Genomic DNA, 23,947 nt, shown 5'->3' with positions numbered 1-23,947 from the left:
AACATCCCCCTCTCCAACTAAAACACCCCCCTCTCCAACCAAAACAACCCCTCCTGCCCAAAACATCCCCCTCTCCACCCAAAACATCCCCCTCTCCAATCAAAACATCCCCCTCCCGCCCAAACATCCCCCTCCCGCCCAAAACATCCCTCTCTCCAATCAAAACATCCCCCTCTCCACCCAAAACATCCCCCTCCCTGTTTCAACCGAAACAATATTGGAAGCACTAAGACTAGTCTAAAAGCATATGTCATATATTTAAATCAATAAATAGTTTTAAAACAAATCGAATATAGATCTGCGAGTTTTACAAGTCTGTTTTAACCACTGTCCCCCATCCAGTCCTATAGGGTGCCGGTTGTAACATGCAATATTTTGTGAAAAATGAGTTCCTTGTCACAAAAAGTAACGGCGGCCCAGTCAGCCTGTAGACTAACTAATGAGAGACCAGTGAGAGACCAGTGCTGTCTGTCAGTTCTGATGTTGCCACTTTGCCCATGGTTTCCATCTAAACGCTCGGAGCAGAGAGTGTCTCCACAGAGAGAATCCCTAATCAAATTCCCTTTTATTCATTCCTCTAGGAGTTCCTCTCCCGGAATCACACCGCATTACAGCACACTTAAACATTCACACTCCCTCCCTCTCTCTCTCACACACACACTCCCCCTCTCTCTCACACACACACACACACACACACACTCCCCTGCTCTCTCTCTCACTCTCTCTCTCTTGCTCTCTCTATGTGTCTGTCTGTGTGTCTCTCTCTGTCTGTCTGTCTGTCTGTCTGTCTGTCTGTCTGTCTGTCTGTCTGTCTCTCTCTTCTCTCTCTCATCCTTTTCCCCTGCCTCTGCTTTACCACCCACACACTCGTTCCCCACCCCCCCTCTTCTCTTTCATTATCTCTTTCTCTTCCATGCTTCTCCACCAGTGTGACTTCAGTCCAACATAAGTAAGAAAGAACTGTGGAAAGATTCCTCCAGTGAAAGCTAGCGTAGCTGGGATGAAAAGGACATAACGGTGCCAACAGTACAGGGAGGCCTATCAATAATATAGAAGACAAGACCAGCGCTGCAACCAACAAAGAAGAACAGAGGGAGCTGGATGAAGAACAGAGAGATGGAACGATGCGTTAGATGGAGGGATAAAGGGATACATAAAAGAGAGAGTGGGGGTGAGAGAGAAAGTGGATGCAGCATCCTCTGTTTGGCTTGTTTTAACTTACTAGAACCACCGCCCATGGGGGCACCAGCGACTGCACCTGAAAAGGAGGGAGAGAGAGAGGGGGGGGGGAACAAAAGAAAGATGATAAGTATCTGTTTATTTATGCATTAATTTGACAAAGTCATCCCTCCCTCATTTATCATACTCTGTAGAAAGAGCAAGTAAATCAGCGTTCTTCAAATCTGGCCTGACCTGAGTGGGTGCAGGCTTTTGCTCAGTTAAATCAGTTAAATCCATTGTGTTGGTGCTGGACGGGCACATTCCGTGGGACCAGGACAGTGGAACACTGATCTATATGCAGTTTGTGGCAGGGCGGGAGTAGCTGGCCTAGATGATTATTTTATGATCGCTAGCCCCCCCCTCCCCCCCACACACTACACAGCTTTGTTCTCTGCTCTTAGGTAAAGGGGAAAGAACTCTGCATCTCGATTTCTCTCTCTATCTCTTCCCCTCACTCTCTCTTTTTTTACGTAACTCATCTCTCTTTCATTCAGGACATTGGACAGAGACGTCTGGTGATTCCACATGCATCCTTCATACATTTTTCAAATAAATATTTATTATCAAAAATAACACAAGAACCTAACCTACCTTTTATGCGTAAAGGATCCAACATAGTGTAACAATTCCAGTAAAAGAATACTTCATCCCTTAAAATCAAATGATTACCAAACCACAGTTTTAGTAATTACATATTAGATACATAGTTGTTACACTGTTACAGATAAACAACAGTGCATAAGACAAACCATTTTGGGTGACTGTACTTGACAAAACTGCATTAAGTCGCTAACATTTATTGTTACCAGCAGTTTTCTTTCTATTCAGCGTACCTATAGTACCTTACCTACAGTAAGTAGACAGAATAGAATATTCTAGAATGAACTTTCTGTATGAGTGAGCTGTATAAGAGGGACCTGTTTAAAGGGAACATAGAATAGAACTGGGATAGAACTGGGGCACATACAGGTGTTGGGGGATCCGTTGGGTGTGGGCAGGTATGAGCCAGCCTTCCAGGACTTGGCTTTGAAGCCCTTCTTGCAGCGCTGACAGTCCTGTCCTGTGGTGTTGTGTTCACACTGACACTGGAGGTCTCCCTCCTGCAGCAGGCACAGCGATGCATGTAGGTTACACTTACACCTGGGTACAGGAGACAGGAGGAAGAATGTGAGTGTGTGAAAGGAGAGGTGTGTGTGACTGTTTATGGATGTGCGAGATGTTTACACCAAGAGGGGATGACAAGTGAGTGTCTGTGAGTGGGTGTGTGGGGTTGTGTCTGGGTGTGTGAAAGGGTAGCAAAGGCACAGGAGTGAGTGTGTACTATATTGTATGTTGCAGCGACCTTGATCCAACACCTAGGCACCTCGTCAACAGATTCACATCCCTTGACGTAACAGTAAAGGTGATGGGTTCAAGCCCCAGTCAGGACTACCTACTAACTCCCTAACAATATCTTAAATGAAACAATAACACAGTTGACCTAAACCAGAAGAATGACAAGTTTTGTATTATATATCACAGAAACGTTTGCAGGTTACATTTAGACACCTGAGTGGAGGGAAGAGAGGAGCAGTAGGAAGTCTCTTACATGCTGACTAGACCGGTTGCGAGCGAGCTGATTTTGTCCATCCACACCAGACGCGATCAGGACACACAGGTTGAAATATCAAAATGAACCAACTATATTAATTTGGGGACAGGTTGAAAAGTATTTAACATTCATGGTAATTAGCTACCTTGCTTGCTGTTGATAGCTAATTTGTCCTGGGATATAAACATTGGGTTGTTTTACCTGAAATGGACAAGGTCCTCTACTCCAACAATTAATCCACAGATAAAAGGGCAAACAAAGTTTGTTTCTAGTAATCTCTCCTCCTTCAGGCTTCTTCTTCTTCAGACTCTATATGTCGGTTGGCAACCAACTTTAAGGTGCGTTACCACTACCAACTGAACTGGAGTGTGGACTTCAGTTCATCTTTCAATCACCCACGTGGGTATATGCTCCTAAAAACCAATGGGGAGATGGGAGAGGCGGGACTTGCAGCGCATCAAACGTCACAAATAGAACCAGGTTCTATTTTAGCGCCTGGCTACACAGATGCACGTGAGCAGTTCGGATGCAATGATTAAATAGCATGTATGTGTACATTTATTTAGCAGCGCTCACGCATGTAACGCGAGAGGTGTGGCCAGCATGTTAGACACCTGGGTGGAGGGGAGAGAGGAGCAGCAATAGTAGGTGTGTGAACTCTAACTTGATTATAGTGAACACTTGGCAGTGTAATTTTGATTTATACACACTTGCATTCAAGAGACAATAAGGAAGAATAGAATGTGGATCTAGTACCATAACATCATTGACAGACAGCTCTGAACTCTCACTGATGCACACTCAAAACTACTGCTTGTTGTTCAAGAATAAATCTGCTCAGTTTGGTCGATAATTGCCAGGAAAGCCGGGCTGATAGGTTTGCGTGTTTGAGTGTGCATGTTTGCGTACGTGCGTGCATGCGTGTTGTGTGGGCACATATTTATGTGTGTGTGTTTGCGTGCATGGGTGTTGTCTGTGACAAGGGGCAGAGCCCAGGTGGGTTGGTCCAGCCGTAAGAATCATGAGACAGGAAATGAGGATCTTGAGGATGTCACGGTGGCTCTGACTTTAAATTACAGTCTTTTCCAGATGAGCGGCTGGATTCCAATCTGGTTTGTTCTGCTGGAGTGGACAGCTATCCGTCTACATCAAATATTCAATGAATGGGCCCTGTACACTGGCAAAATTACTACTTCAAGCTTCCTTCATCACTTCTCTGTCTCTCTCTCTCTCCGTCTGGACCCTTTCTTTCTCTCTCACAATCTCCCCTCTCTCTCTCTCAAATCAAATCAAATTGTATTTGTCACATGCGCCGACTACAACAGGTGTAGGTAGACCTTACAGTGAAATGCTTTCTTACAAGCCCCTAACCAACAATGCAGTTTAAAAAATAGAAATGAGAATAAGAAATAAAAGTTCCAAGTAGATAAAGAGCAGAGGTAAAATAACAATAGCGAGGCTATATATAGGGGGTACCGGTACAGAGTCAATGTGCGGGGGCACCGGTTAGTCAAGGTAATTTAGGTAATATGTACATGTAGGTAAAGTTATTAAAGTGACTATGCATAGATGATAACAGAGAGTAGCAGCGGCGTAAAAGAGATGGGGGGGGGGGGGGGGGGGGGGGGTGGGCAATGCTAATAATCTTGGTAGCCATTTGATTAGATGTTCAAGAGTCTGATGGTTTGGGGGTAGAAGCTGTTTAGAAGCCTCTTAGACCTAGACTTGGTGCTCCGGTACCGCTTGCCGTGCGGTAGCAGAGAGAATAGTCCATGACTAGCGTGGCTGGAATAAATTTTTAGGGCCTTCCTCTGACACCGCCTGGTATAGAGGTCCTGGATGGAAGGAAGCTTGGTACTGGGCCGTACTCTCTCTATCTCGTCTCTCTAGTTTCAGATGTACACCTCCCTCCCTGCGTCACCAGTCCTCTCCTTTACCTGCATTACCTACATTATTACCTTTTGTTCCATTATAGCACCTAACTCTAGAACATAGTGGAGGAGTGTACACTAACACCCCAATCCACAAAGCATCTCAGAGTACGAGTGATAGGACCTAGGATCTGTCCATATAATATTATTCATTATGATCTAAAAGGAAAATCTGACCCTAGATCAGCACTCCTATTCTGAGACACTATGTGGATACGGACCCTGGACTAAAACTTTATAGATCACAGTGAATCACTGAATCCATTCAGAGAGAAGCACAGCCCTATATTCACCTAGACACATGCACGTACACGCACATACACGCACGCACACACACATGCAAACAAATGCGTATACATTGAGGATACCAAACATTAGGAACATCTTCCTAATATTGAGTTGCACCCCTGACTTTTTTTTACCCTCAGATCAGCCTAAATTCATTGGGCCATGGACTCTACAAGGTGTCAAAAGCGTTGCACAGGGATGGGGGGCCCATGTTGACTCCAATGCTTCCCACAGTTGTGTCAAGTTGGCTGGATATCCTTTGGGTGCTGGACTATTCTTGATACACACGGAAAACTGATGAGTGTGAAAAACCCAGCAGCGTTGCAGTTCTTGACACAAACCGGTGCGCCTTGCACCTACAACCATACCCCATTCAAAGGCACTTATATTTATTGTCTTGCCCATTCACCCTCGGAATGGCACACATACAGTCCATGTCTCAATTGTCTCAAGGCTTAAAAATCCTTCTTTAATCTTAAGGATCCGCCCCTTTAAAAAAAAAAAAAAATCACCTAAAATTACATACCCAAATCTAACTGCCTGTAGCTCAGGACCTGAAGCAAGGATATGCATATTCTTGATACCATTTGAAAGGGAACACTTTGAAGTTTGCAGAAATGTGAAATTAATGTAGGAGAATATAACACATTATATCTGGTAAAAGATAATACAAAGAAAAAAACATGAGTTTTTTTGTCCCACCATCTTTGAAATGCAAGGGAAAGGCGCAATTTAGATGTTGTCCACCGGATGGCAGCATTGTATGTGCAAAGTTTTAGACTGATCCAATGAACCATTGTATTTCTGTTCAACATTTTGTGATAAGACTGCTCAAATGTGCCTAATTGTTTTATTCGTAATTTTTTAAGTTCATAACTGTGCACTCTCCTCAAACAATAGCATGGTATTATTTCACTGTAATAGCTACAGTAAATTTGACAGTGTAGTTAGATTAACAAGAATTTAAGCTTTCTGCCAATATCAGATATGTCTATGTCCTGGGAAATTTTCCTGTTACTTACAATGTCATGCTAATCACATTAGCATACATTAGCTCAACCGTACCGAGAGTGGGATATCAATCTGTAGAGATCCTTAAGAGGATTTATTAACCTTAACCTGTCTCCTCCCCTTCATCTACACTGACTGAAGTGGATTTAACAAGAGACATCAATAAGGGATCATAGCTTTGACCTGGAAGCACCTGTTCAGTCAATGTCATGAAAAGAGCAGGTGTTCTTAATATTTTGTATACTCAGTGTATGTGTGCACACTGGACATCTCTCTTTCTATGGGACAGGTTTACTGGACATCTCTCTTTCTATGGGGCAGGTTTACTGGACATCTCTCTTTCTATGGTACAGGTTTACTGGACATCTCTCTTTCTATGGGACAGGTTTACTGGACATCTCTCTTTCTATGGGACAGGTTTACTGGACATCTCTCTTTCTATGGGGCAGGTTTACTGGGTTCCCCTATGAGCCATCCTGGTGCATTACTCAGAGAGAGGATGTGACAGATCCAGGGATGATTAAAACAAGATCTCACACTTTGACCAATTTAACTTCAGATTCCAACGTTTGTCCACGTTTCTCCAAACATGACATTTCTAAGTGTTTTGGACAACCTGGGTTGCCCCGCTGTTTTGGACAACCTGGGTTGCCCCGCTGTTTTGGACAACCTGGGTTGCCCCGCTGTTTTGGACAACCTGGGTTGCCCCGCTGTTTTGGACAACCTGGGTTGCCCCGCTGTTTTGGACAACCTGGGTTGCCCCGCTGTTTTGGACAACCTGGGTTGCCCCGCTGTTTTGGACAACCTGGGTTGCCCCGCTGTTTTGGACAACCTGGGTTGCCCCGCTGTTTTGGACAACCTGGGTTGCTCCGCTGTTTTGGACAACCTGGGTTGCCCCGCTGTTTTGGACAACCTGGGTTGCTCCGCTGTTTTGGACAACCTGGGTTGCTCCGCTGTTTTGGACAACCTGGGTTGCCCCGCTGTTTTGGACAACCTGGGTTGCTCCGCTGCTGTTTCCGGCGCCTCGCAGCTGTTTAAGTTTAGGCATTCATTCCGAATGGGTAAATTAAGGGTTAATGTTTGAGATATGGTAAAAAAAAATGCTGCCTGTCACTGGGATTGAATATGTGACCCTCGGAGCCGGAGCTCGCCGTTTACGCCCATCAGCCACCCCAATCCACAAGACCCTAGCAAAACCAATGCTTACTTGTTGCCAATAGTGCCTAGTGGCCAGTTTTGAAGGCATCTCCTGTCGTCCTGGGTACCGTGCGGACATCGGACTTTGAAGTAGATCTTGAGCAATGGCCTGACTGACTGACAGGCTACCCCATTACTGTACCTTATCAGCACCTGTGGATTATTTTATCTTCAGGAATAAATCTTACTAGGAAAATAGAGTAGAGTTGATCTAGAATTTTGATCAAAACAACGAGTGGTTTGCCAGGTACTGTGTGGTTCCTGTAATAATGGTGTACATGTCAGAGTGTATAGAGGATTATAGGCTTCCCTTACGTCAATTAGAGTCATGTCAACTGAAGAACATACAACCACGTCTTGATACATGTATTTAGCAAGGGAAACGGTCTGCCACCCTTCTCTCGCGCTCGTTCTATTGCTCTCGCAAACACACACTTCATGTAGTGCTCCCACGCACGCACGCAAGCACGCACACACACACACACACACACACACACAGAAACCAAAAAATTATAATTAGACAAGTATAGGTACAGTAGGGTTGAAAAATTCCAGGAACTTTCAATGAATTCCCTAGTTTTCCAGTAATCCTGGTTGGAGGATTTATTCCCTCCTGATTCCGGGAATCCTCTGAGCTGGATTTCGGGAGAACTAGGGAATTTATTGAACGTTAATAAATCTACATAATCCCACCCTTTTTCAGTGCTTTTTATTTTATTTGCAGCCTAATGAACATGACCCAGGGCTGGTTAAAGCCCAAACCAAAATGTGTAGCAAGATGCTGCAGCCCACCCTTAACCTGCCTTCCCCAACTCCTGACATACACACACCTTCCCCCTCTCCCATCTCCACCCCGGAACTACTGTCTTTTTCCAGATGAGTGATTGTAACACTATGGCTTTTGAAGAGTGGGAGTTCTCCTTCTCTCTACTCACAGTCCCTCTGCACACTAATAATACATGGGCCACAATCACAATATGTTAATGTCTGACTGCTGCATCTCCCCCACTGCAGTCATCAAACTGAAGTGAGTGTAGCAGTGAGGGAGGGAGGGAGCTCTTAGCTGGGGACAGGACATCAGGATCCATCAGAGAGAGAGAGAAACTGTACAGAGAGAGAGGGAGACTGAGACAGAGAGCGAGACAGAGACCGACAGAGAGAGATATATGAAAACGCATCACTCTGTCCGCTAGGTAGTAGCTCCACTTATACAGACAGACAGGTGGACAGATGGACGGAGACAGACACAGACAAAGCTGAACTGTGTTTGAATGTGATTGTGTGTGTCTGTCCGTCCGTCCGTCTGCCTGTCTATCAGTCTGCCTACCGGTCTGTCTGTCATTCTGCCTGCCTGCCTGTCTTTCTGAATTAACTTGTGCACCTGTCTAGCTATCTCTCTCTCTCTCTCGTGGCATTACAGTGTGTGTGTGTTCGTTGTGAGATGCGGGCAGGAGAGCCAGTTGGAGACAGCAGAGAGATGGGGCAATTAGAGAAATAAATACGAATAAAAGATAAACAAACATCAAGGGAGCATCATGGAGAGGAGAGGAGGAGGGAGTGATGGAGGCTAGGAGAAGAGAAGGGAGAGATGGAGGAGAGAAGGAGGGAGAGATGGAGGCTAGGAGAGGAGAAGGGAAAGATGGAGGAGAGGAGAGAAGTGACAGATGGAGGAGAGAAGGGACAGATGGAGGCTAGAAGAGGGAGAGATGGAGGCTAGGAGAGGAAGAGGGAGAGATGGAGGCAGGAGAGGAGGGAGAGATGGAGGAGAGGAGATGAGAGATGAAGGCTAGCAGAGGAAGAGGGAGAGATGGAGGAGAGGAGAAGGGAGAGATAGAGGAGAAGGGATAGATGGAGAAGGGAGAGATGGAGGAGAGGAGACGGAGGGGAGGAGAAGGGAGAGACGGAGGAGAGGAGAAGGGAGAGATGGAGGTTAGGAGAGGAGGGAGAGATGGAGGAGGGAGAGATGGAGGCTAGGAGAGGAGGAGGGAGAGATGGAGGTTAGGAGAGGAGGAGGGAGAGATGGAGGAGGGAGAGATGGAGGAGGGAGAGATGGAGGCTAGGAGAGGAGGAGGGAGAGATGGAGGCTAGGAGAGGAGGAGGGAGAGATGGAGGAGGAGGAGGGAGAGATGGAGGATAGGAGAGGAGGAGGGAGAGATGGAGGAGGGAGAGATTGAGGCTAGGAGAGGAGGAGGGAGAGATGGAGGCTAGGAGAGGAGGAGGGAGAGATGGAGGCTAGGAGAGGAGGAGGGAGAGATGGAGGAGGGAGAGATTGAGGCTAGGAAAGGAGGAGGGAGAGATGGAGGCTAAGAGAGGAGGAGGGAGAGATGGAGGCTAGGAGAGGAGGAGGGAGAGATGGAGGCTAGGAGAGGAGGAGGGAGAGATGGAGGCTAGGAGAGGAGGAGGGAGACAGCTGGAAGCAGCCGTTAATAGGCCTTTATCTCTCAGTCTTCTTTTACACGTGTTCCTCTCCTCTCCTCTTCTCTCTCTCTCTCTGGGGACTCAACCATCTCGCTCTCTCTCTCTCTTCCCTCCTTGTCTCCTCCCTCCCATCCAATGGACTATACAATGTAGAGGTGTTGGGTTGCGGGGGCGAGGGAAGTAGGAGAGAATCCCTTCCTCCGAGATGAAGGGATGACAGAGGAGAGGAGGATGGAGGAGGCTTTACCACTCTGTGTGTGTGGGGGGGGGGGGGGACCAAAGCTGCCAATCAGCCTTGCTCCCTGACCGCAGGGGGAACACCAGGAGGACGGTCCGCATGGATGCTTCTCTAACCTGGGATGACAGACAGACTGCATCAATGCAGCTTCACACACAGCAGGGGAGATCTCCCTCCTGTCCTTTTTCTCTCTCTCGCTGTTCATACATCCATCACGGAGAAAGTACTGTAGTGTACATGTTCGCAACTTACCTAGCTATCTTAAGATGAATGTGCTAACTGTAAGTTGCTCTGGATAAGAGTGTCTGTTAAATGACTAACATGTAAAGGTAATGTCTCTGTGTCTTCGCTGTTTGGAAGGAAATGACAGGGTTAGTTCTATTGCCATGGTGCTTTTCTCAATGACTATGGCCCAAGTGGCATCCTATTCCCTTTGTAGTGCACTTTTGATCAGGCGGTAGGTAGCCTAGTGGTTAGAGCGTTGGGCCAGTAACTGAAAGGTTGCTGGATTGAATCCCTGAGCTGACAAGGTTAAAATAAATCTGTCGTTCTACCCCTGAACAAGGCAGTTAACCCACTGTTCCCCGGTAGGCCGTCATTGTAAATAAGAATTTGTTTTTTAACTGACTTGGCTGGTTAAATAAAGGTTAAATAAATAAATGAAGAAGAAATAGGGTGCCATTTGGGACATTGTACTTGATCTGATTCTCAGTAGATCTACAGTAGAACTCCAAACTCACACTAGCTGGCTATTCTCCTCCTTCTGGTTCATATGCTCTAGGCAAACCAGGTACTGGTGTGCTGTCTGGGATCACAATGCTTTAGACACACACACATACCCACGCACGTACGCACACTCACGCACCATAGTGTGGAGACGGGTCATTGATCAGCAGGTCTTATTGGCCTCGCCTAATGTCTTTATCACCACCCATCTCCTCTTCCCCGTCTCCTCCCCTCCCTCCTCCTCCAATCGTAAATTCAGTGGAGCTAATTGGACATGACTGCGTTTATGTTCCTGCTTCATAAATTTCTTTACTCTGAAGGAGGATCGATTTTCCTGGAGTGCAGTGCAGTCTCTCGGAGCAGAGGGGTTTGTGTGTGTGTGTGAGAGAGCGATCTCCGACCTCCCTCCTTTCCTCTCACTCTCTCTCGCTCCTTTATCCCTCTCTTTCTCTCTCTCTCTCTCGATCCATTATCGCTCTCTCTCTCTCCCCCTTATCCTTCTCTCTCTCTCCCTTATCTCTCTCTCCCTTATCCCGCTCTCTCTCTCTGTCTTTCTCTTTTATGGGCTCAGGTAATCTATAACGGAACTCCCCTTCAATGATCTGGTGACCGAGATAATTGTCGGTCTATTCACAGCTCTTCCCTCATTCAGACCAAGGGGTAGTTTAAAGTTTCAATCATTTCATTTTCATTACATTTTTCATCGTTGTAAAATGATTGTGACCGTAAAAGCTCATGAAGTTTGTAATGTAGATGCGATCTAGTCTGTCTGTCTGTTTTCACTGTTGTTTTGGACTTGTATTCCAGATACCATCGGATGGAATCTCTCTCTGTTGTAACGTCTGTGGGAGCTTGGGACATGCTAAAGGGAATGTGCTTTTAGGGTAAATAAACACACTCCCCTGCTCCCATACACACACACACACTCCCCTGCTCCCATACACACACACACTCCCCTGCTCCCATACACACACACACACACTCCCCTGCTCCCATACACACACACACTCCCCTGCTCCCATACACACACACACTCCCCTGCTCCCATACACACACACTCCCCTGCTCCCATACACACATACACTCCCCTGCTCCCATACACACACACACCGCTGCTCCCATACACACACACTCCGCTGCTCCCATACACACGCACTCTCCTGCTCCCATACACACACACTCCCTGCTCCCATACACACGCACTCTCCTGCTCCCATACACACACACTCCCCTGCTCCCATACACACACACTCCCCCGCTCCCATACACACACACTCCCCCGCTCCCATACACACACACTCCCCTGCTCCCATACACACACACACTCCCCTGCTCCCATACACACACACACACACTCTCCTGCTCCTATACACACTCCCCTGCTCCCATACACACACACTCCCCCGCTCCCATACACACACACACTCCCCCGCTCCCATACACACACACACTCCCCTGCTCCCATACACACTCCCCTGCTCCCATACACACACACTCCCCTGCTCCCATACACACACACTCCCCTGCTCCCATACACACACACTCTGCTGCTCCCATACACACGCACTCTCCTGCTCCCATACACACACACTCCCCTGCTCCCATACACACACACACTCCCCCGCTCCCATACACACACACTCCCCCGCTCCCATACACACACACACTCCCCTGCTCCCATACACACACACACTCCCCTGCTCCCATACACACACACACACTCCCCTGCTCCCATACACACTCCCCTGCTCCCATACACACACACTCCCCCGCTCCCATACACACACACACTCCCCCGCTCCCATACACACACACACTCCCCTGCTCCCATACACACACACTCTCCCCTACTCCCATACACACACACACTCCCCTGCTCCCATACACACACACACTCCCCTGCTCCCATACACACACACTCCCCCGCTCCCATACACACACACTCCCCCGCTCCCATAGACACACACACTCCCCTGCTCCCATACACACACACATACACCCATACACACACACACACACTCCCCCGCTCCCATACACACACACTCCCCCGCTCCCATACACACACACTCCCCCGCTCCCATACACACACACTCCCCCGCTCCCATACACACACACACACTCCCCTGCTCCCATACACACTCCCCTGCTCCCATACAAACACACATACACCCATACACACACACACACACACTCCCCCGCTCCCATACACACACACACCGCTGCTCCCATACACACACACTCCGCTGCTCCCATACACACGCACTCTCCTGCTCCCATACACACACACTCCCTGCTCCCATACACACGCACTCTCCTGCTCCCATACACACACACTCCCCTGCTCCCATACACACACACTCCCCCGCTCCCATACACACACACTCCCCCGCTCCCATACACACACACACTCCCCTGCTCCCATACACACACACACTCCCCTGCTCCCATACACACACACACACACTCCCCTGCTCCTATACACACTCCCCTGCTCCCATACACACACACTCCCCCGCTCCCATACACACACACACTCCCCCGCTCCCATACACACACACACTCCCCTGCTCCCATACACACTCCCCTGCTCCCATACACACACACTCCCCTGCTCCCATACACACACACTCCCCTGCTCCCATACACACACACTCCGCTGCTCCCATACACACGCACTCTCCTGCTCCCATACACACACACTCCCCTGCTCCCATACACACACACACTCCCCCGCTCCCATAAACACACACTCCCCCGCTCCCATACACACACACACTCCCCTGCTCCCATACACACTCCCCTGCTCCCATACACACACACTCCCCTGCTCCCATACACACACACTCCCCTGCTCCCATACACACACACTCCGCTGCTCCCATACACACGCACTCTCCTGCTCCCATACACACACACTCCCCTGCTCCCATACACACACACACTCCCCCGCTCCCATAAACACACACTCCCCCGCTCCCATACACACACACTCCCCTGCTCCCATACACACACACACTCCCCTGCTCCCATACACACACACACACACTCCCCTGCTCCCATACACACTCCCCTGCTCCCATACACACACACTCCCCCGCTCCCACACACACACACACTCCCCCGCTCCCATACACACACACACTCCCCTGCTCCCATACACACACACTCTCCCCTACTCCCATACACACACACACTCCCCTGCTCCCATACACACACACACTCCCCTGCTCCCATACACACACACTCCCCCGCTCCCATACACACACACACACTCCCCCGCTCCCATAGACACACACACTCCCCTGCTCCCATACACACACACATACACCCATACACACACACACACACTCCCCCGCTCCCATACACACACACTCCCCCGCTCCCATACACACACACTCCCCCGCTCCCATACACACACACTCCCCCGCTCCCATACACACACACACACTCCCCTGCTCCCATACACTCTCCCCTGCTCCCATACAAACACACATACACCCATACACACACACACACACACTCCCCCGCTCCCATACACACACACTCCCCCGCTCCCATACACACACACACTCCCCTGCTCCCATACACACTCCCCTGCTCCCATACACACACACACTCCCCTGCTCCCACACACACACTCCCCCGCTTCCACACACACTCCCCTGCTCCCATACACACACACCTCTGCTCCCACACACACACACACTCCCCTGCTCCCATACACACACACCTCTGCTCCCACACACATACACACTCCACCTCTCCCATACACATGCACACATACACACGCACCCATGCATACTAGCACTTAGGCACACACACACATACAATTAGACACGCATACACAGACACACTGCTAAAGGTTTTGGGTTGAGGGTTCATTGACCTTAAACATGACCCAGAGGAAAATGGGAGAGAAATGTCCAGCACTAAGACACTTTAAGTGTTGAAGTCTTTGAAATTACCTTGATTGCCTTAGTAATCTCTCTCTCTCTCTCTCTCTCTCTCTGTGTGTGTGTGTGTGAGAGTGTGAATGAAAGTGGGAGTGTGAGCGTTTGTGTGGCTTACACTGACATCCCCTGTGTCTACAGTAGCAATGGGTATCCCTGCCCAGTATCCCTGCCCAGTATCCCTGCCCAGTATCCCTGTTCAGTATCCCCGTCCAGTATCCCTGTCCAGTATCCCCGTCCAGTATCCCTGTCCAGTATCCCTGTCCAGTATCCCCGTCCAGTATCCCTGCCCAGTATCCCTGCCCAGTATCCCTTCCCAGTATCCCTTCCCAGTATCCCTGTCCAGTATCCCTGTCCAGTATCCCTGTCCAGTATCCCTGTCCAGTATCCCTTCCCAGTATCCCTGTCCAGTATCCCTGTCCAGTATCCCTGTCCAGTATCCCCGCCCAGTATCCCTTCCCAGTATCCCTGCCCAGTATCCCTGTCCAGTATCCCTTCCCAGTATCCCTTCCCAGTATCCCTTACCAGTATCCCTTCCCAGTATCCCTGTCCAGTATCCCCGCCCAGTATCCCTTCCCAGTATTCCTGCCCAGTATCCCTTCCCAGTATCCCTTCCCAGTATCCCTGCCCAGTGTAAATATGGTATTGGAACTGATACCAAATATTTCCTCTATATAGTTTGCTTACTTACTTACTGTACTATATTGTGTGAATACTTCCTATATTTCCTATTCTTATTTATCATGTGTTTTTTTCTAGTAATACATTGAAAGGCATTTCACTGTACTTGTGCATGTGACTTTAAAACTAGAAACTAGATCTGTCTGTGTGCATGCGGAGGTTTGTGTGTGTGTGTGTGTGTGTGTGTGTATATCTGTACTGCTGTGTTTGTGTATGTATACCTGTGTAAATAATTCACACAGGATGCATTAAATTGCTTTTGCGTGCCTAGCGCTGGACTGGGCTGTGTGGAAAAAGAGAGAGAGGGAGGGAGGGAGGGAGGGGAAGAGAAGGGGAGAGAAGATAGAGAGAGAGGGGGAGCGAGAGAGACCAATGCAGAGTGCAGACTGAAGTAATACAGGACCACTCTACAGTATGTACTGTATGCTGAACAGCAGCCGCCCTATTGGAAATATATAAATAATGAGACTTTGCCACGGCCTGTTTTAAACTCTTCTCTTCTCAGAGGACTCTTCTCACGCACAGAGGTGCAGTAGTGTAGAAAAATAGATGGTGGAAGAACATGTCCATCCTAAATGGGACCCTATTACCTATGTAGTGCACTACTTTTGTTCCCTATATACTTCAGTCTGAGACTGACATCATTGAAGTCATTTGTGGTGACGTCAAATGAGGGCTGTTGTACAAAACAACGTCATCCGCGTTTGGATCATCTCTAACCAAATCAGAGTATCAAAGCAAATAAGGAATTTACAAAACACCACTTTACCCACGTGTGTTCTGGCTCTGGCCCAACCCATCGCTTTCTGGACCAATCATCCGCCCTTGAGTGTTAGTGGATAGATCCATATAGGGCTGTGCTGCTTTGGATATTAGGAAGAGTTTGCCTCTGTATGTGTGTGTGTGTGTCTCTCCAGAGTCCACCACTGCTGAATGTGTTTTAATGAATACTGCAGATGGGATGAGCGCTTGGGGAGGGATGGGGGGATGGAGAGAGGGAGGGATAGAGAAGAGGGGGGTCTACACAGATATGGAACGGTTTCAAAAAGAAAAGAGAGTGATGAGAAGAATTGAAAAGAAAGAGAGTAAGAAGTGAGAGCCTGGCCGAGGAAGAGAGGGATGAAAAAATGCTGAAGGACAGCAGCGATGGGGGGATGAGAGTTTTGGCGGGATGCCTCCTCTGTGTATGGGCCCCCAGGGTGCTGGTACAGGGTTACTGAAGATCTGCGTGCCTGCAAGGCCTACTGTGTGTGTGTGTCTTTTTATCTTTGTGTATTTGTCTGTCTGTCTGTGTGTGTGTGTGTGAGTGTATGTATCTGTGTATGTGTCTTTGTGTGTGACTGTGTGTATATATATCTGTGTATGTGTCTGTGTGTGTGTGTCTCTGTGTGTGTGTTTGTCTCTGTGTGTCTCTTTGTTTCTGTGTGTCTGTTTGTCTGTGTGCGTGCGTGGCTGTGTATGTATCTGTGTATGTGTGTCTGTCTGTATGTCTGTGTGTCTGTGTTTGTCTGTGTTTGTGTCTGTGTGTGTGACTGTGTGTGTATGTATCTGTGTATGTGTCTGTGTGTCTGTGTGTTTGTGTGTCTCTTTGATTCTGTGTGTCTGTGTGTGTGTGTGTTTGTGTGTCTCTTTGATTATGTGTTTCTGTGTGTCTGTGTGTGTGTGTTTGTGTGTCTGTTTGTCTGTGTGTGTGTGTGTGTGTTTATGTGTGTCTGTGTGTCTGTGTGTCGGTTTGTCTGTGTGTATGTTTGTCTGTGTGTGTGTGTGTGTGTGTGTGTAAAAGGATTGGAAAGAAGCAGGTAAACTGCAGATATTCTATCCTTTCCTTCAAGGTGTAATGTCCACTCCCTGCCCCCAAATGAAATCGCTGATGTGTTAAGAGACTATTTACACGCCAACACATACAGTCACACACACAGGGTCGCAGATGTAATCACAGGGTCGCAGATGTAATCACAGGGTCGCAGATGTAATCACAGGGTCGCAGATGTAATCGCAGGGTCACAGATGTAATCGCAGGGTCGCAGATGTAATCGCAGGGTCGCAGATGTAATCGCAGGGTCGCAGATGTAATCGCAGGGTCGCAGATGTAATCACAGGGTCGCAGATGTAATCACAGGGTCGCAGATGTAATCACAGGGTCGCAGATGTAATCACAGGGTCGCAGATGTAATCACAGGATACAGTGAAATTGTAATGCCCCGAGCACCAACAGTGAAATACATATTTACAGCTGTAACAGCTGTCCATTGGGGGGTTGGGGGCAGGGTAAATTCTCGTTGTGAGGCGGGAGCAGTTGCCGTACTAGGCCGTGATGCAACCCACACGGACACCGTGGTATGCTCTTGATGGTACTCCTGTAGAACACTGAGGGCCCTCGGGGACAGGTTATATTTCTGAAGAGTTGCTGCCGTGCTTTCTTCACCACGGTGTCCGTGTGGGTTGACCATTTCAACTCAGAGATGTGTACGCAGAGGAACTTGTGCAGAGGAACGCAGAGGCACCACGTCAGAGTGGTTGACCATTTCAACTCATCAGAGATGTGTACGCAGAGGAACTTGTGCAGAGGAACGCAGAGGCACCACATCGTCAGAGTGCCTACCTCCTCTCTGAAGGTTGTCTCATTGCTGTTGGTAATCAGGCCTACTACTGTCGTGTTGTCAGTGAACTTGATGATAGAGTTGTAACTGTGTGAGGCCAAGCAGTTGTGGGTATACAGGGAGTACAGATCCCCGTGTTGAGGATCAGGCTGGAGGAAATAATGTTGCTTACCTTCACCGCCTGGGGGCTTCGCGCCAGAAAGTCCAGGACCCAGTTGCATAGGGAGGAGTTCAGTCCCAGGGTTGTGAGCTTTATGATGAGCTTAGACGGCACTATGGTATTGAAGGCCAAACTGTAGTCGATGTACAGCATCCACACATATGCATACAGTTACTTAAAGTGATTTTGTAGTTTATACTTTAAACCGATAGTCACTGTGAGTCAGCCACCACTAAGCCACGCCTCCAATAGAATTTCCCAGTGTGCCTTGCCTTTCGAGTGAATTGTAGAGTTACCACCCATGACTGTATTTGTTAGTGACAGAGACATGCTTGTTGAATTCCTTCGTGTTCTGTCCTGTGGCCTTCACCAAATTAGTTCCTAGGTGAATATAATCATTATAATTAAACTCTTTATGACAATACATTACATATCTCATAAGGCCTTATTTTGAGGCATATTTTTACCCTAATATGATGGTCTGAAACTCATGGTTTACAAGCCACATCAGGCCTGCAAGTAGGGTTGCAAAATTGCAGTAACTTTCACCAAATTCCCCCAAAATCCTGTTTTGGAGAATTTCCAGGCATCTTCCAACTGGGATTTCTGGAAAATTTGGGAAATGTACATTCATTTTTCAATCCTACCTGCAAGTCACATTATGCTGGCTTGCAAAGTGATGTGTAATTCCTATTGGAATCCAGTCAGAGTTAGGATATCCAATAGTTTGAATTTTTATTCACCAGCTTTCATAATGGCTGCCAGAGTTAGGAAAGTCTTTTTGTTAAACCTTTATTTAACTGGGCAAGTCAGTTAAGAACAAATTCGTATTTTATTTAACTAGGTAAGTCAGTTAAAAAAAAATCTAACTAAACGATAGAATTAGTTTAGAAAAATGTACGTCATTAATCTTTGTGTAGCATAATATTAATCAATAAATTACGACATGTACATGTAAAAAAACACAGATATTAAAAACAATTTTAGAAATCTACCTGCAGCATTCTGGTTAAAAAGTTAATTTGCTATCATAATTTTAAAAATGTAGTTGATGTGACCATTTCGTTTTGAGTCAGTACCACATAAAAATGTTAGGTAATAATTACATTTCATTGACTTTAAGTTTAACTTACTAGAAGTATTTGAGTTAAAAATGCCTTGTGGTTTACAGTGTAGGAAAGGGGGGTTCCTAGTCAGTTGTACTACTGAATGCCTTCAACTGAAATGTGTCTTCCACATTTAACCCAACCCCTCTCAATCAGAGAGATGCGGGGGGCTGCCTTAATTGACATCCATGGCGCCCGGGGAACAGTGGGTTAACTGACTTGTGCAGGGGCAGAATGACAGATTTTTACCTTGTCAGCTCTGGGATTTGATCCAGCAACCTTTCAGTTATTGGCCCAACACTCTAACCACTAGTCTACCTGCCACCCTCTGAGTGCTGATCTAGGGTCAGTTTAGCCTTCTATATCATAACGAATAAGATTACATGGACAGATCCTAAATCAGCACTCTTACTCTATGTAATAACAAGAAGGAGGACTATGGTGCACCATCCTAATGCCTAGCATGTACCAACCTGACCCCTCAAACTCTCTTGTGGTTTGCATGCTATGGGAAACATTTCTGCTCGGGGGTTCTACACAAAGTGCAAGGATTGTGTGAGTGTGTGTCTGTGTAACTGTTGGGTATGCCCGCAAACGTCTGTGTTTGTATACTGTATTTATAAGTGTGTGTGTATTAATTCATAATTCAGGGTTTGCCCGGTGCAAGAAGAGGAGCTGAGATCAGAAAAAGGACAAGGGTTAATGTAATTATCCTGCTAAAACCTTGAGAGGGAGAGAACATCATTAGTCATAGAATAAATGGAGAACAGAGCTACCCCAGCCTCAGGCCTGGGAGAGAGAGGGAGGGATGGAGAGCAGGGAGGGAGAGGAGGGGGGGGGGAGCAGGGAGGGAGAGGAGGGGGGAGGGAGAGGAGGAGGGGGAGGGGGAGAGGAGGAGGGGGAGGGGGAGAGCAGGGAGGGAGCGAGGGAGAGGTGGGGAGGGAGGGAAAGAGGGAGAGAGAGGAGGGTAGGGAGGGAAAGAGAAAGGGTGGAAGGTAGAGAAGAGGGGGGAGGGATGGAAAGGGAGGGAGAGAGTGCGAAGAGACAGGCTATGTGCTCACTGCCCACAACATGAGGTGGAAACTGAGCTGCTCTTCCTAACCTCCTGCCAACTGTATGTCCATATTAGAGACACATATTTCCCTCAGATTACACAGACCCACAAAGAATTTGAAAACAAATCCAATTTTGATAAACTCCCATCCAGTATCTATTAGGTTAAATACAACAGTGTGCCACCACAGCAGCAAGATTTGTTACCTGTTGCTACAAAAAAAGGGCAACCAGTGAAGAGCAGACAGCATTGTAAATACAACTCATATTTATGTTGATTTGTTTTCCATTTTGTACTTTAACTATTTGCACATCGTTACAACACTGTAGATATACATAATATGACATTTGAAATGTCTCTATTCCTTTGTAATGTTTACTGTTCATTTCTGATTGTTTATTTCACTTTTGTTTGTTATCTATCTCACCTGCTTTGGCAATGTAAACATATGTTTCTCATGTCAATAAAGGGAGGGAGAGGTAGGGAGAGGGTGTGTGTGCGCGTGGGTTTTTCTTATTAAAAATATAATTTCACAGCGATTTCGATGATACAATGATTCCATACACTATTCAGTGCTTGTTCTCTCACATAAACTGAAATTGAGCAAACAGTGTCGAATTTTAGCAACCAGGAAATGACACAGCGATTTCCACTAGATAACACAGCCACAAAGTCAGAACAGCTTTCCCAGTTTGACAACAGATGTCGCTCCGCCAATCACAACACTAGTAATACTGTGAAATATTATCATTCCACTATTAGCAGCATATATATTCAGTCAGGTCCCCCGTTATACAAGTCAGCAGTTGTGACCCGTCAGTCAGGGCAGAGCCCCACCTGTTTTGAGTCCACCCCACCTGTTTGTTGTCTGTTTAGCATTTTACTTTGGCATTAATATGTGTCACATATCAGTTTGCAAACAATGTAAAATAAAATAATTGAGTTAATAAAGCTGCTGCTTTCTTGAGTAAGGCAGCTCCAAAATGCAAGAGTTTCAGCCAAGCTCAGTGCTTTCTGTGGTTGTGGAGCAGCCAGCGGAAAGTACAAGGCATAGGGGTTAGTAATGTTCTCTAGTTGCGCCTTGATTGGCTCAGTGTTCTGTCACCTTGATTGGCTCAGTGTTCTGTCACTCGTGGGGACACTACGTCACCGCAAAATCTACAGGGAGAGCTCTAAAATTCAAGCCCCTTGGGTACTGCCATAGATTTGAATTAGAAGTGCCCATCCAAGAAGGCTCAAGGTCATGGGCCACAGATAAAATGACTTCAAATCACAGCCAACTCGGATTTCCAGGTCGGGAACTCTGCCTCTTTCTAGAGCGCTGACCTGAAGACCACTGACGCTATGATTCAACATTGTTTTTTAAGAGTTCCCAGTTGATGACAAAATTTGCCCACAAGAAGGACTGCCGCACCACCTTCCTGTTCAAGTGAGCACAGCACAACAAGGTGAGTCAAAAAATGTATTGTATACTGCTGCATAAATTATGTAATATGCCAGGGATATATGTTTACTGTAGCTAAGAAAGTAATACTAAGTGTATGTTGTGTAGTAAGCTGTTAGTAGCCCATGTGCCTCCCCCTAATCATTTGGCACCTTTCCCCCTCATAACTTAGATTACTGTTCTGACTTGGTGGTGCACATGTAGCCTAGAGCCTGTTTTAGAGAAATGTAATCATAGAATATTGTAAGAGCTTTCATTGTCTGTTTATATGCCTCCTTGATTTATCCTACGGTTCTGAATTGGTGTACAGGGAGAATATTGTAAGAACCGCCCATGTTCTGAATTCTATCGCTGTACATTTCAAAAGTGCTAAACAAATAGTTATATTAACTATGTCTGTACTTGCTCGCTCATTAATGTCTTAATCTAAATGATCTGCTAATTATGTCCCCTTATGCCATAGTTTGTACATCTCAATTGTCAGTAGAAATCACATTTGTTTAAGCAAGTCAGCCATTTCAGCTATGTTTTTTTTTAAATACAGTAAATAAGGCTGAATGAACTGTTTCGCTGCCAGACAAGGCCCCCTGATAGACAGGTGTTGCGGTCGTAAGGATTCTCCCTATGGTGCTGAAAAGAAAGCTCTGCTGTTGGGACAGCTTTAGGCCCTAACAGTTTGTGGGCATTGTTTGTCACCGTTATAGTGCAATTAATGTATTGTTTAGTGTTGTGTTGTTTTGTGTAGTGGCTTTGCTGGTCCCACCAAGATTTACATGCTAAAATCCCCACTGCAAGTCAGTATTCGAAGTCCATCCATGTCTGAGGATGTCGGTAGATGACGTGGAAACCGGCCACTAGGGACAACAGTGAGAACTGTTACCTTCAAGTAGGTATTGCTTTTGCTAGGGCATTGTGGCTTCTAAGCTAATCGTCACGCAATCCTTTCTCTAAGTCAGGGTATGAGTCGAAACATGCCTATTTCCCTCGAAAGTACGTAATGTCACAATTCCAAAGCTATACAATATTACAGAGAACATATTAGTTATCTCACATCTTGGAAAAGAATGGTATATTTTTTTGTATATGTACTTCTTGTTCATGAAATTCATGATAATTTCAATTTTTTTGAGCTAGCTCCCAATTGACTCCCATTCAATCCTTGAAGGAGAACTCTCCTTGTCCCAGAATCACCCAGTATGCACCTCGTGACTTATGGGCGATGTACACAAGGGCTAGTTACTTCACATGCTGATTCTAATGGAGTATCTCTATGGGAAAGCAACATTACTCTGCTCTCTCTCTGGGCAGAGACGCTGTTTATAGCTCAGTGGCAGAGACACAAGTTGAACTCGGTGAGGCAGACTCCTAAATTGATAGTGCAGTTTGTTTAGGCAATTTTCCAGCTAGCTAGTTACTTCACATGCTGATATTGACTTTGGCATTATTATGTGTAGCTTTGTTTTCTAGCTAGCTAGCCAGCCAGGCTAGAGAGAGAGATAATTCAATGGTAGAAATTACAAGATTATGTATAATACTGTTTATGCATTGAATAAGGTTTTTCAGTACTGGGGCTTGGCGCTGGCAATTGATTTATGATGACTTGGTGATAGAACCCACAGCCAGCATTCCATTGAATGTTTAGTGTCTGTGAAATGTTGGCCTGTCTGCCAGGGTCAGGCAAACCATCCCTCCAGTTTCTTTCTCACATGCAGATGAACACTGGACCTGTTGCATTAGTATCTGTGTTTTAAGGAGCGCGAAACTGAGAAGGTAACCCTGTATAAACAAGTAGTAAATTACCTATAGACAGAAACCTGGCGCAATCTACATCTTGCTGTCTGTTGCTTGATAGCACAATGTACCTTTGTATAGTTCTACACATCTGTTGTTTGTCATGCACATTCAGTTGGATGTACTTTGCTGTAACCCAAATCTGCTTGTCGGGCTCTCAACGATTACCATTGGGTTGTCATTGACCAGCTCCATTATTGCAATTCTTAATCGATAATAAAGATTGATTGTTTGAAGAAATAACAAAGTCCCGTATCACTTGGTTAGAATTTCCACCACAATTGCATTGTGGGTTTTGCGGTAGACTGAGCTGCAACAGATTTCCAAAAACTATTTTTACATTTCTACCAACCTTGTTATAACGACAAAATCAAACATTTTACAAAAATTATTGTTTTCACATATCAGTATTATTTAACACTATTTAACACTGTAAATCATTAGAATTTGTGGTTTGGGGTGGATTATCACTTGGGGTGGATTATCACTTTAACCATTACCTTAACTGTAAGAATTTGGAGTTAATGCCTGAACTTAACC

The 23,947-nt window shown here is 46.5% G+C and overlaps 1 protein-coding gene across 2 annotated transcripts in view; it reads right to left on the bottom strand.

Annotated features, from left to right (window-relative positions):
• LOC139408423 (netrin g2b) overlaps positions 1-23,947 on the bottom strand; it is a 111,203-nt gene that overhangs the window by 29,387 nt on the left and 57,869 nt on the right. For both annotated transcript variants that reach the window (XM_071152282.1, XM_071152283.1), the window contains 2 exons: positions 2,189-2,361; positions 1,223-1,258 (listed from right to left, as the gene is read on the bottom strand). In XM_071152282.1, the coding sequence (XP_071008383.1) occupies positions 1,223-1,258; positions 2,189-2,361 (209 nt within the window). The remainder of the gene's footprint in view (positions 1-1,222; positions 1,259-2,188; positions 2,362-23,947) is intronic.

Source organism: Oncorhynchus clarkii, chromosome 5 (genome assembly GCF_045791955.1).
Source record: "Oncorhynchus clarkii lewisi isolate Uvic-CL-2024 chromosome 5, UVic_Ocla_1.0, whole genome shotgun sequence".
NCBI lineage: Eukaryota > Metazoa > Chordata > Actinopteri > Salmoniformes > Salmonidae > Oncorhynchus > Oncorhynchus clarkii.
The sequence above is the reverse complement of the archived record's forward strand: the minus strand, read 5'-3'. Positions and strand labels throughout refer to the sequence as shown.